Genomic DNA, 14,893 nt, shown 5'->3' with positions numbered 1-14,893 from the left:
ACCTCAGTCAGAGTCTCTCTCTCTCTCTCTCTCTCTCTCTCTCTCTCTCTCTCTCTCTCTCTCTCTCTCCCCCTCTCCCCCTCTCCCCCTCTCCCTCTCTCCCTCTTTCCCTCTCTCCATTCTCTTCCTCTTCATCCCTCCACCCTCCCCCTCTCCATGAATGTCTAGGCATCAAACTAAATCAAAATGTTTTTCAGTGATTAAGATTGCCCTTCAGGGTGCACATCATGGGGATTGGTAAACATTGGCCAAAGAATACAGAAAATAATCAAGGAGAACCCCTTCTGAAAATGAATAATGAATGCTATTATTCAGAGGTTGCTCATGTGTGCTTGCCATTTTTACTAAGTATTTTAGGGATGAATTTAGTTTAGGAGTGATGCTGTGTTTCTCTGTCAATCGTTTATTTCTTGTTAGTGCATGTCCTGTTTGGCTCCTTCCTCCAAGCAACATAGAGTGTCTTGGTCCTCAGGTGTGACTTTTTTCTCTTTACACCAACTCATCTGAACTCTATATATTTAGTAAATACTCAAATAGGGAGCAACATACCTTTGAAATGTTCTAAAAGTCTCACATGAGACCCGTCAGAAGGGTTAAAGATCAAAAGAAAATGTGGCAAGATTTTATTTCATCTTGTGCCCATTTCTTTTTCTGAAGTGAATTTTTTAAGCACACAGCTTCTTTGAAAGAGTATAGGTATTGAAAAAAGTTATGCTGTTTGTTTCTTTTTGCTATTTTTGATACTTTATTTAAACTGGATATAGACCAATCTGCAAAGAAATCCTGCAGACAAAATTGTTTACTTCATAATATACTTTGAAAATGATAAAACTCGGGGATCCAAGGCCACAAATTTTCTATTTTAGATATGTCTATTATGATACCTATTTAAAAAACCCTGTCCTTTTTACTTGTTTTTGGTTTCTTTATAATTAAGTTCACTTTGTAGTTAGCACAAGTTAACATTGCTATTTTTTACTTGTTTAATTTTTTTATTATCCTTCTTCATTATAAAACCAATTTCATAGTTGTTGTTTTAGTTCTTTTTGGAATATATTTTGTTCCCAAAAGGTGATGTGTAGAACACTAATCACATTTTATATCACTTGTGAATGTGTTCTGTAATCAAATAAATTTAGGAAAGGCTACAAGTGCTAGACAAGCCAAGAGGTTAGTGTATATTAGCTTAATAAAAATTTGTGAGTTTTTTTAATGCAAAGGAACACGGAATTTTGCCTACTTAAGCATTTCGAAATGCTTTGATTTTGCAAACTATCCCCCTTTCCCGGTTTTAGAGGCAACATTTAACAAATTTAACAACTGCTACAATGACGTACAACCAACTTGCTGCTCAACCTCTCCGTCTTCTTTACTCATCCTCCGTCCGTCTTTTCAGGGTTCTGCACTTATGTAAATTCTCTATGGAAAAAGCAGTGCCGTGAATCCAATGGGAACCAGGGATTATCTTCCAGGACACAGAACCATGCAGTCACTGTCTCCCTTCTTAGATGTGAACTGTTTTGCATAGGCATTGCTCAAGCAGTCTCTGTAGTAATCTTGATGCTTGAACAAGGTTTTGAGGACCACCGTTGTTCCAGCTTAAATCGTTACTGATGAGTGAGGAAACCAGAGTGTGCCTAGCTGAGAAGCCATGTGGAAAAGCTAGAGGGGCAGAGATTCTGACAGCCCTGCACTGACAGTCTACCAGCTGGACTGCAAGCATTTGATGTTTTTACTCCTCTACTGCCGTGCCAGTGGTAGGCCTGCCCATGACACCTACCCGTACTTTCCTTACATTTGCAAAGCACATGACAAAAAGCTAAACCTTTGGGAGGGTGAAATGCATTATTACGTGTTTTCATAGCATTTGATTGCCATAAGGCTGTACTATTCAGACCATCTGAACTTCTGGGAACATATAATGAAATTTTAATCTCTTCTTGAGATTTAGATAAATGACCTGTTACAAATCAGAGAAAAGTAATATCAGATACCTAGATCTAGACCCACAAAAAAGAGGTATTATAAAGGAAGTGTGTCCAACAAAGCAGTATAAACTCTGAACAATGTTTGCTAATGTATGTATGTGCTCTTCAGTCCTGTTACGTCTTTCCATGTGCACAGATACACACAACACACACATACAAACACAGACACACACATGCACACATATATACTCAGAAGTACACACAAGCGTGAGGGTGCACATGCACAAATGCACAGGCACACATGCACAGACACGTAGGCACATACCAACACTAATACCTATATGTATGCACTTGCATATGCACTTGTGTCACACCGGAAGCACTTGCTTCAGCAGAGGAAGTTTATCAAACCAATCCTTATTTGCTGCTGTAGAAAATTTTGGATCTGTAATTGTTCAAGCAAACAAACCAAAGAACAAGAACAACAAGAACAAGAACAAGAACAAGAACAACAACAACAACAACAACAACGAAATACCCTTTCATTTCACCCATTAAATACTGTCCTCTCTAGGCTCCTATTCCAGGACTTAACTCGAGCATTTGAGTCTTCTATTCATCTCCAGTGAAGTCCTATACTTTCATCCATCACTAGGTGAGATTTACTAATGGGCCAACATGGGCACATTCTATCTTTCTCTCACCATCTCCCAGAGAGATTCTCTATGTTCGTTTGTTCTTGAAGATAAAGTGTTGCACAGACAAGAAACTAATATTTTTTCCAAACTTTGCTACTGTAAATTTGAGTTACTCTATTATGTCTCATGTTAGGATAGAGTTAAACATGAGCACATTCGCTTGCACCTATGAATGTGCATGCATGTGCACGCACCTACACGTTTACACACACACACACACACACACACACACACACACACACACACACAAATGAGTTGGAAAAAGCCAACCAATTTACAAGACAAGGAAACCCAAGTAGAGAAATATCAGTTGAAGATGACCAGGAAGAGAGTTGAAAAATCCAATCAATCATGGACTGGGTGAGGAAAGAAATCCTAATACTTCTTTGAAAGTAGCAGTGTGTCTGCTCATATACAGTGGGAATTTGGGGGAAAGAAATGGATTTGTGTGAGAGGAATAGAACAAGAAATGTTTTTATGTTTTGTGAATGAATTCTGAAGCCTGCCCTGACCTTCTTGGCTGTCAAGGGGATATCTTGCCTGTCTGACTGAGGAGGTCCAGACACTAGTCCTGAATTAACTCAGTTATGTTTGTCTTTGGAAAACACAGTTCTAGTCCCTGAGATTCTGACTTCTTCTCTTTCCTAAGTCATCTCCTTTCAAAACATACAGATTCTTTCAGGTCCTGTCGTTTAATCCGCATTCATCCATGTGATGGGGTTCTATCTGTGTCCTGTAAAGTACTGGTCTTTTGGTACCGTCTGTGTGATATGTTCATGTGAAGTGTCCTGACACCAAGTCAGAATAAATGATTGATTCTAGTAATGCCTTTAAGGAGCTTTATGGCTTTGGTACCTACACTAGAGTCGACTCTTCGCGTGTTGTATGTGTACACACATGTGCATGTGCACGTGAAGGTCACACAGCAAGGTCATGTGTCTTCTCAATTGCTTTCCATATTTTTTGGTGTGGGTTTGTGCAGTGTATCATGTGTGGGTTCATTATGCAGGTGTGTACACATGTGTTAGTGTGAGGAAGCTAGAAGCTAATACTATGTTTTCCTTGGTCCCACTCATCTTTTTTTGAGGCAAAGTCTCTTACTGAACGTGGAGCAAACTTCATCTACACTGGATAAACAGAAACCCCTGGGATCTGCTGCCACTCCTGCAATTGACTTTGCCTGTGTACTGAGATTAACATTGACGCCATCGTGATTGTGTGGCAAGCACCTCGCAGACTAAGCATGTTCCTAATGTCCAGACTTGGTCCCTAGTGTATGAGAGTGAGGAGGCTATCACAGCTCTCCTCCTCCTCATTTATTGTGTCCTGTTGATGTTTTCGAGTTGCTCACAGCACATTCTGCCCATCTACTTGTTGTTATTTAGGTGAGGCGAGAGGAACTGTGTGCTGTTGTCTGCTATTGAGCACACACAAAGTCTGCAGTGTTTCGTCAGCTCCACCAATATGGATCACACCATGGCTTTCACTATAAACTTCCTTTGTGAGGAAAGGAGGCTGAGAGAAAAATGATAGAGCTGTAGCCTTCAATAATGATCTTTTAAAAGGTGAAGTGAAATTAAAACAACCCAGAGCAGAGGGCCGGAACCTGTATTAAAACCTTCAATAGCCATCTATCAGCCATTGTGTTGGCATAGGTCATTTTGCTGTTATCTGTCACTTTATTTGAACTCAGATAGCCCCTACAGTGCCATACCATCTTACGATGATGACAGGGGCTTACAATTTTAGACTACAAAGTAGACCTACATTAAAAAGTCGATAAATCTGATTTATTTTATCTGAATTAGTAGCCTGTTGTTAAGTGGCTAAATAATGACAGGAGTTAAAGGACCTCGGGGTCAAGAGTTGATGCCCTCTGAACTCACACAGCTTAGGACCAGCCAAGGGCATCAGGAAGAGTGTGAAATTTTACTTGATCAGAGGATAGTTCCTTGTTTTTAAATAATGGACTCAGACCAAATGACCTTGATGGGAAGTAACAATCCATATATCCTATGACTCATGAATGAAAGCATGGTTTGTAGATGAATCGGGACACCCTGATTTTACGCTGTGTCAGAGATAAAGCGAAGGTTTAGAAATGTCATAGCTAACTAAAAATGCTTTTATTTTTGTGGTCAATTCATAGGTTGCCCTCATTTCTTAATCTTTGTGAATGAATCTCATCCATTATGTAAAGTGCATACTTTAAGGAGCAGGGGAGGGATGGCGTTTTAATTTTTACCAATTCAATTTAAATGCAAATGCTAACCACTCACATGATGCCGCTGTGTACATAATTAAGCATCATTATATACGGCATGAATCATTTAGAAGCCTCCCGAGAGCCATTCTACAATGTAAAGCATGCATTACCCTGACAAGCAGCCAAGTGACGTATACTTCTGTGCTCATTAAAGCTTCTTTTGAATTACAGGTCAACCGATTATGGGACAACCTACGAGAAGCTGAATGATAAAGTGGGGTTGAAGACCATTTTGAGCTATCTCTATGTGTGCCCAACCAACAAGCGTAAGGTAAGCCATGGATATCGCTCGCTACTGAGTCATGGCGTGACTCCTTGCTTTGGCTAACCACAGTTGCTTACCTAAAACTGCATTAACGTAAAGCAAGGATAGAGGGGCAAAAATAAGCAGATGTGTTTAAGGTGGGGAAACTCGTGCCATCTCAGGATTTTTCAATCTGCAGCTGTGAGTGGAGCAGGCTGAGGACTAGGCCCGATATTGCATTTTAAAAAAGGCAGTTGAAGGACTGAGTCCTGCTGAGTGGAGGCTGCTGTTGTCCTGTAAACATTCTTGCCATGCCGATCTCAAAACAGAAACAGGTGCAAGTAGGCAAATGAAAGTGAATTTCAACCCACACACTTATTTTCCCCTTGACGTAGAATACACAGATTAGCTAGAGTTTCAGGGGAGGCACGATCCAGCAGCAGTTAGTGAATTCTAGAAATGTAATCTGTCAAGTTTGTTCTGGCCATACCCGTCAAGATGGAGCCATCACATGTGACAATAAAATCTGCTAAGTAGATTTAATCTGTTCACAGATCTTAGCTGTGAGCTTCCTTAGGCATTATCCTTCATATTTAAGATGATAAGAGTGAGGTTCAGGGAGAATAAACACCTTGCCACCATCTGAGCGTTGCAGGTGGCAATCCACTATGCAGTCTATGCTTCCTCTAGGGCAATTGCAAATTTGCTACTGTATTAGTCGTTTCTGGTTTTTCCAACTGTGTGGGATGAACTTCTCTTCTGAAAGCTTTGGTCTCAGACTGTAAATGACGAATGTCTCAAAGGTAGAGAAATATAACAACATATCTATCCGTTTTATGAACTTGTATTATCACATCCTGAACCCTGTCACGTAAAGCCGCAGCATAGCAGCCTTAGGTGAAGAAAGAGCATCCACCGAGAACCAGCATAGCGCTGCCCATAATTGTTCCCTCAGCTGTATTCTGTGACCACGACAAACTGTTCTTCAGGGTCTCTCATCTCAGAGCACCCATAGATGCTGATAGGAGGTTCAGTAGTTCCTGTCTTCTGGTCTGCCATTTTCAAGTTGAATATAATATCAAATGGATCAGGTGGGTCCCAAAGGTACTATCCTGTTTCCATCCCTGTTCTTAATCAGGTCTCAAATGTCTTACAAACTATTCACATATGTCTGACATTCGTACTGTATATAGTACTTATAAGCACCAGTGGAAAGTTGCTGTTCCCTCTGGCGCCAATCACATCAAGATCTTCAGTAAGTGAGACTTCTCAGATGGACATGGACCCTGAATTCAGGGGGCTTAAGTAAAATCCCATCTGAGCTCAACACTGAATAGATAACTACAGGAACTCACTTCATTGTCCTCATGCAATGTCCTCATACTTAACGAGGGATAATGAGAGAGCTCGCCTCATGGCTACTGCTATACGTTATATATGGAATTAGACATTTCAAGTGCTCGGCATTCCAGGCATAGTCAATGCTTGCTCTTTATTTTCCTTTCTCAACACCCTGCTCTTCCTGCTTCATAAAATTATAGGGAGTTACAGTGGTGATTATCCCCTACAATCAAGAGTGTCCAGGAGAACATTCTGTGATAATCAGAATTTTCTTCTAAGCTGTCTAGGACTTTAGACGCTAGCAAGCCCTGGCTGTTGAATATTCTAAATGTGGCTAATATAACTGAGGGACTGAATTTTCAACTTCATTTAACTTTAATTAACTTACATCTGCATAGTTGCATCTGACGGTGGACCACAGTATCAGACAGCACAGCTCAGTAGGAGCGCTGTGCCCTCGGTATCGCTTATTGACTCTTTGCTTGGGCGTCATCAATAATCTCATCTAAACTCCTTTGATCTGCTATGGAGAGCCTTGTGACGTGGAGCTGAACCGCTAGGCTTCAGTTTCATAATGAGATTTAGTTGTTTTCTGGCTTTAAATGGATTCTCATCTCCTCTATTGATTTTAGTTCTAGTTCACATTTTGAGTAAATTTAATTTAACAATCAATAAACTGTACGTGAGGCAATGAAGTTTGAAGATAAACAGAGAGATGGGGACAGTAAGACAGCTCAGTGGGTAGAGGAGCTAGCTGTCCAGCCTGACACCTGGAACACATGTGTGGCGGGGAAGAATAGGTCGTCCTCAGACCTCCACACTAGCACCGTTGCAGGAGTGCATCCTTTAACAAAGGGAAAGGCAGTACCCCAAGCTCCACCCCAAACACTCCATGATAGTAAAGGCAGTGTGATGGCGAAAGGGAAGACCCGGGGTCTAAGAATCAGCAGTGGCTGTCCCGTCCTTGAATCTATTTCCTCCTGGCATTTGATTTGGCCAAGTCATTTTTTATTTGTAACATGTTATAGGAAAGATGGGAATTTCTGGCTGAAAGAGCTCTTAGAAGTGATCTTTTCCAGTGATAGTTTCTGCGCTATTGATGCTATTTGAAATGAACACGGTTTTTAAGATTGCAGTGCCAAATATTGATTATAGTGATTTCTGTAGCTGATGGATACATGGTGAAGGTCCCCAAACCAACATTGTTTTAAGAGCCAGATTTTTAGAGTGCGGTTTTCCTTCCCAGATGGAGAATGGCTGAAGTGGGACACAAGAGAACATTCAGAAGACTTCTATGAAATCTGTTCTGCCAAATACCATGGGGTGCATAGTTAGCCTGTACTGACCACTTACTTTACACTAAACGTTTGTCCATGGACACTTAGATGTTCTGAACTGACTCGTGACAAAGAGTATATCCAGAAACATGGAAGTCGCTGTCCAGAACTGTGAGAGAAGAGCTTCTTCAGGTATGATGCTTCCAGAGGCAGACTTCATCCTGTAATGTTTGGATTACAATGTTCCTGAATGAACCTAAGCCAGGGCACAGTTTCCTCTGCAGGAAAATAGGGCCTTCAGGGCCACCGAGGATCTGGTAGACGTGTGACATATTGGACATATTAGAAGATGGGGAATGTTCAAAACCAATACAGTTGGCATAGCAATGAATTTCTGCACAGTTTTTCTGTTTTTGAAGAAAATTTGTCACCATGAAATATAAATCTACTGAGAGGAAGATATTTGACGCTGTGCAACATCTTTTTTTTTTTTTTTTTGGTTCTTTTTTTCGGAGCTGGGGACCGAACCCAGGGCCTTGCGCTTCCTAGGTAAGCGCTCTACCACTGAGCTAAATCCCCAGCCCCGCAACATCTTAAAATGTGAATATCTTTCCCCCTAAACATAATGTTGAGGTCGGATGAAGAGGAGGAGGAGAACACAGCACATCATCAGCCTTCATTAATCACACAGGGCAAAGGCTCTTCAGCTTACTTCAGTTCAGAACTTCTGAAACTGCAGTGAAAGGCGCATCATAGAAAGGATGTTATTGAGTCTTTCGGCTCTCCCGCACTGCACACGCTGACAAGTTAGCCTCTCACGTATCAGATGTTCCCCTGTGTGTTTTGCATCAGTGGGAACAATTGAAACAAAGCAGACAACATCCGCATCCGCATAGCTGTCTGTGTTCCCAGAAACCTGTTTGTCTTCGCATTCTTGTGCTATTTTTAGCTGTTTGTGAATACAAGCACAGTTCTTTATTCATCGTGTCTCAAACAGTGGGCATCAGGCCAGCTTCGCAGGCAGCTTCTTAATGATGTCACTGGGATCAGAGTGCAGGAAAAAAATTAAAAAAAACCCTCCCATTTAATCTTTAAATTGATAATGAAACTGCCTATCCCTTTCTTAAGTTTGAGATAAATTACAACAGATTTCCTTAGATATGTCTGGTTCAATAACAGTTGTCACGACATCATATGTTAGTCTTGGATATCTTGACGAAGGAGACTCAGAAATCCTGCCCCTATGTACTGTGTTGGCTCATTCAGACTTTCTTGTAGAAAGAACATTGTACCTTGTCTCTCATGTATGAGACAGTATCCAAAGAACAGGGCTGAGTGGCTCCAAGTGCCGGAGGAGCAGCAGGGTAGCTGTGTCACACAGTGTGCCACAGGAAAACACTTGCACATGTCCAGTTCCAAAGGAATCCCTCGGCCTGTTTGTGTCTGCAGAGGCTTCAAGGCTACCCACACAGTCGAGTATGAGAATGACTTAACACATACCTGAAACTGCGATCCAGAGGGCCACAGGGAGAGCTGATATTCACAAATAAAAGGAAATGCAAAAGCAATGTAGAAGTCTCACAGTCCCACTTTCAAATCCTCTGCCAAGTTTATTTGTGTTCTAAAGAAAAAGAAAAAGTCTTTTTCCTCTGCTTGATTTACCAGTGATACTTGTCGTATTGTTCCCAACCAACTTTAGTTGCCCTCCCTTAAAAGACGTGTGTACCGTCCTCAAGATTAAAGCTACAAAACCACATGGAAGCAGAAAGAGGAAAAAAACTTGTTAATTTTATCTTGCTGCAGCCAATTCATTTAGGCGCTATAATCTTGTGGTCTCTGCACAGTGTTCCTTGCAGGGAGTTTAAAAAAAAAAAAAAACAAGACAGTGTTAGATTTCTATTTCTTATGTCGCTTTTGAGTCTCTACTCCTTCTCTCTTCTGTTATCACATCTTAATTAATATTATGCCTGCTGAGAGACTCCTCTAAGGCTTTCGCCCTATAAATAGGACCCTTGTTCCCCAGAAGACATTGATCATCCTTGCTAGTCTCTTGGTACCTGTCAGCATTAAGCACTGTTTGCATTTTCTCCAGATGTTTAGGCTTTAATCACCATGCTGTCTGTGACACTTTGTAAAATAGTGTTTGATGATTGACTCTCCAAGACTTTGTTACCCCCTGGGCCTCTTACTTAATTATTGATGCCGTTTATTTAGAGGGTCTACATGTCATGTGTGTGACGTGGGGGTCAGGAAAAAGGTATGGCCAGTGATCAGTGAGTGCTCCAAACTTATTGCTGAGGAAAGCAGGTTGAACCCGACCTTAGAAGAAGGTCTTTTCCATAATCTACCCATTCGTTTAATAGATACAAAAATGGAATCCCTCATAGGCTAGAGACTTTCATGCACCAGGCAAAAGAAAAGCAAAGATTGTGGGACCTTAAAAGCACCTGTTAAATGTCACTCAATCTGTGCCAGAAAACCATGCTGGAGCGTCAGGGTAGAATGATCTCCCCTTTAGGAACACAATATCCCAAATAACATGAACAGCCACAATCAACTATCTACTCTTCATCATGGTGACATAGCTCTTGATGTATACAGTAGGCACTCAGTAGATAGCTAAGTATATGACTTGAACGTGGGTTAAATCTTGAATTCCTGTTGGAATAGGTAGTGCCTGTGAAGACAGCCTTAACTAAGTTCCTTTTCACATGAACAGCAGAGAATCCCCATAGGTTTTAGTCATTTCTAGGCCATGATGGGTAATTGTATCTTTTATAACTAAGAATAACATGATTAATCTTTAAAATGCCAGGACTTTGCATAGCACTCTGTCCATATTATCTGGAGAGGCCAAGAGGAACTTGGGCACTGTATAATACATCAAAGAGTGGATGTGACAGTTCCCGCGGTGAGCACACAACACTGCCTCACTTTACCCTAACTCTTTATCTGCCCTTTTGTATGTAAGCTCATCTATTTTCCTTCAATTTTCTCAAAATTGCATGCATTTCATTCATTACAAGGTGCTGTGCATGAAGTCAGAGCAGAGTGGAAGGAACATTTTCAAAATCTCAATGAAAGTGACTTTATTTAGTGAGTAAGTGTTTGTTAGCCTCCACCTAACCTGAGTTACCGTAGCTGAAGGCAAAACCCATCTCCTTTTATTCCTCCTGGATACATCTCAGGGTTTATGCTGTTCTAGTCCATTGAACATTTTCCAGCTTTCCTCTTGAGTACTAAAACAAAAATCCAAGAAAGCATGCTCTGTGTGTGTGTGTGTGTGTGTGTGTGTGTGTGTGTGTGTGTGTGTGTGTGTGGTGTGTGAGTGTGAGTGTGAGTGTGTGTATTGTTCCTGTGAGTGATTTTCCAACAGTTACCCATGTAGGTTTTAAACAAGCGACATTATAATTGCAGGGTGTTCTCTTTGAAGCAAGGACAGAGCATCAGGGGCCTTAGACTCACGGGAGCTCCTTAACTCTGAACAGTGTAGATAGAAAGTAGCATTCACATGTATGGACACACATGCATGTGTCTGGGTACCCTCAACAGCCACTGTTTTGAATAAATTAAAGCACCTATGTTGTCATTCATGAATAGATATCCATAAACCCACTCTCTTTAATTATTGCTCACTATGTTACATTAGGTATCAAGTACCTAGTTGAGTATTTCAATATGTAGTGCAGCGTTTCTAAAACTAATATCCATTATTTCTATAAATATAAAATATATTCTAAGATGTTCTAATTTCATTGCAGTGCTGTGACAACAACTACAACCAAAAGAAACATAAGGGAAGAAAGGGTTTATTTAAATTTACAGATTAGAGTTTATTCTAACCTAGAGAATGTCAGGGTTAGAGCCCAAGACAGGCAGCTGAAGACACAACACATTATAAACTCAAGCAGAATACATAAAGCAATATTATTGCTCCACCACTGGAAAACTGTGCTTAGATAGCTCCATCGTACATCCTGGGACCACAAGCCCAGGGGAATGGTGCCACCCACAGTGGGCCAGGCCGTCCCACATCAACAGCAATTAAGATGGTTATCTATTGGTGTGATCACTAGTCCCCTGGATCTGGGCAATTACTTCCTCATCTGAGACTGTCTTCTCAACTAACTCTAGGCCATCACACACTGGCAGTTAAATATAATTAGAAAATCTGGTTTAAGAATGAATTGTGACATTGGGGTAGGGGCGTATAAAAATTCACTTCCTTCTTTCTTCATCCATCATGTCACCTAATTATCCAAATTTCATAGAATTAATCATACAAACTTACATATTATAGTTTTAATTTGTGGACTATTTAAAGTAGTATTTGGTCATTTTTGATGATTACTTCCATAATTAGTATCCTCTGTTATCCCTCGTTTGTAAAATGGTATGTCTATCACATTTAATTCATGCCTACTATAATAAAAAATAGTGATCAATCTGTGATTCATAACACATGAGCATGCACAACATGTTTATGATTATTGAGGTGTAACGAACAGAATTTTAGTAACAATGTTTGCGTTTAAAAGTATGAAAGCAGCCAATACATAAATAAATATAAAGGTGATAGGTCAACACACGGAACAGTCTTTCCTAAGTTTAGATCACCTTTACAAAAAGTAAAAATTGATATTTTAAGTTTACTCAGTTTTAACAAATGATGTTAGTAAAACAGAAATAGTTCAACCTCAATAGGCCTTCTGCAAACTTTATGACTTAAGAGTCTTTTCCTGCACACTGTGATGTTTTATATTGCCGACTGGCTCTTGGAAGATAGTGGTGCATGATTGTCATCTGTAAAAGGATAGAGAGATGACTTGGAGAATCTGGCCATTCTCTCTCTCTCTCTCTCTCTCTCTCTCTCTCTCTCTCTCTCTCTCTCTCTCTCTCTGTGTGTGTGTGTGTGTGTGTGTGTGAAGCAGATCTTATCGACTTCTCTATCTTGCTATTTATTTTGTCTCATCATCTGTCCACATTAGAGCTCTTGTTTCCTGTAGTCTGGACGGCCTACTGTTAAAAGCCCATCCGTTACCCTTTTATGAAGGTCAGATGCATTATTTCAGGTTGGGCCTGTTATGCTCTGCTGTGGAAAATGGTCAGAGTTCCTTTCAACATTCTGATATGTTTGCTTCCCGCACACTCCCTGTGGCTTCTCAGGGGTTTCCATCACCCGGTGTTTGACATACTGTATCTGGAACATTTGTTTCCAGTGAGTAGCCTGGGCTGCTCTCATGATGGATGGAAATGAAAGCCTACCCCTGCAGGAAATCTGCCATATTTACTCAGGTCAGGATGCCTCCCCCTAATATGTGAGAGAGCTGCCCCAAGCATTGTCATGGTGTTGTCAATCAAACACAGTCAATGTAGAGGAATCTTTTATGAAACCAGCTCTTCTGCCCTAGAGAAATGAAGTGACTACCTGCAGCCTCAGGGGCTAAATGGATTTTCTATTGAAACATTTTTGTTGCAGTGGTTGACCTGTCCTTTCTTTCAAGAAAGTTTTCCTTTGAAGGAACATGTAGGTGGCATGCATTTCCCCGAACTACTGGCGACTGACCTCTGATATATATCTCATATCCTCATAGTTCAACTATTTTAAATAAATTTGGCAGAATGAAAACACTATAGATTGTAGGATAATAAAATGGGCTTAGATATTCAGAGGCAAAATACCTTCGAGGGAGAGTATACAATGCATGGGTTAGGAAGTATGTCTACCTTGCTTGCTTATGGCTATGATTATTTTAAAGGGGGGACTAGACTACTATACACTGCTGTGATTGGCAGCATTTGACACTAGAAAATCAGTAAACTTACTGTGGAGAAACACTGTGTGGATGAATCTGAGAAATAAATATTAATAGGAAAAGGAAAACATTCTGACTACACACACCCCTCACAGACCTAGAAGAGGCATGGTCAAGAAGGTGCAGATGGGCAGCCAAGAAGAAACATGACAGGGATCTCTGCAAAGGCAACAAAACAGCACTGGGGGAAAAGCCATGGAGGACAATGGGTAGAAGAGAAAGAAGTAATAAAACAGTAAATATTTTTCAGCAGAGGAAGTTAAGGAATCTCGTGAGATCTCTTGGAGAAAGGAATAGTAATTTAGCAAGAACTTATTAAGGCTTTCAGAGGGAGTACAATTTACCCTTATCTCTCTGTTCTTCCTGAGTGGTTTCAAACCAGTAAATGATGTTGATGCTTATTGCTGAAATTGGTTTACCGTGAGGGAGAGCACAATTATGCTTCCAATGTGGGGTTGGTAGCAAGCCTAGATCTGGGCTCTCTAGTGGTCCCCAAGAGGCAGATTCAAATATTCCTGCTGCCTTTACCTACAAATTCCTGGCCTTTGCATGTTGTCTCTTTAATGGACACTCTACTTCTATCCGCAGAAGTACATTTTTGCTCACAACTTGCATTTTCTGGGCGTGTCCCATCACTGAGAAGCTATGCTTCATTTGAAGTTAGCCATGTATCTCAAATTCGTGCCATTTTCATTCTTTGGGGTAATGTCTTATTGTAATGGAGAACAGGGATACTTTTTGGCTTTACATTCCAGCTCAGCCATGTCCTAGCTGGACAGTCCTGAACAAGGCTTTATTTGTTAAGTGCTTGCTTTGAGCCCCTTTGGGATATTTTCAACCTCTTTAAACTAAAATGCAGCAAAAACAAGGCAGTTGGGACAAGAGTCAGATCAATCAGGGTATATGCACACAGCCAACATGTAGACAATGTTAGTCTTAGTACTTATTTCCAATTATATGGCATGCCATACCTTGCCATTTGTTATTCGCTAGCTAAAACATCTCTGTTTTGTACCCACTCCCTTTAGGATCTAGAAAAGAAATGTCTGACATCATTTTTGCTTGTAAAGATCATACAGACTGGTAAGGAAGACAAACGTAGGTCAATTGCAGTGCAGAACTTACGCATCATAATAGCCGTGTACACACGGCACTGTCCCCTGGGGACTTCAGAAGCTTTCACAGAGGTCCAAATATTTGTCAAAGGAGAAAGGAAAAAGAAAACTTAGTGCATGTTCTGTGAGAAAATGATGTTCACAGAACACTGTGGATAGCCTGAAGTGATTTGGAATTCTCAATGTCTATTTTGAAACCTTTAAACAT

The 14,893-nt window shown here is 40.6% G+C and overlaps 1 protein-coding gene across 9 annotated transcripts in view; it reads left to right on the top strand.

Moving 5' to 3' along the window:
* The window catches only part of Sorcs1 (sortilin-related VPS10 domain containing receptor 1), a 513,248-nt gene that overhangs the window by 260,526 nt on the left and 237,829 nt on the right, over positions 1–14,893 (top strand). For all 9 annotated transcript variants that reach the window (NM_001438077.1, XM_087565405.1, XM_087565378.1 and 6 more), the window contains 1 exon segment: positions 5,064–5,163. In NM_001438077.1, coding sequence (NP_001425006.1) covers positions 5,064–5,163 — 100 coding nt within the window.

Source organism: Rattus norvegicus, chromosome 1, assembly GCF_021556685.1.
Source record: "Rattus norvegicus strain SHRSP/BbbUtx chromosome 1, alternate assembly SHRSP_T2T, whole genome shotgun sequence".
NCBI classification, from domain to species: domain Eukaryota; kingdom Metazoa; phylum Chordata; class Mammalia; order Rodentia; family Muridae; genus Rattus; species Rattus norvegicus.
Note: the sequence above shows the minus strand (reverse complement) of the source record. Positions and strands in the feature narration are given on the sequence as shown.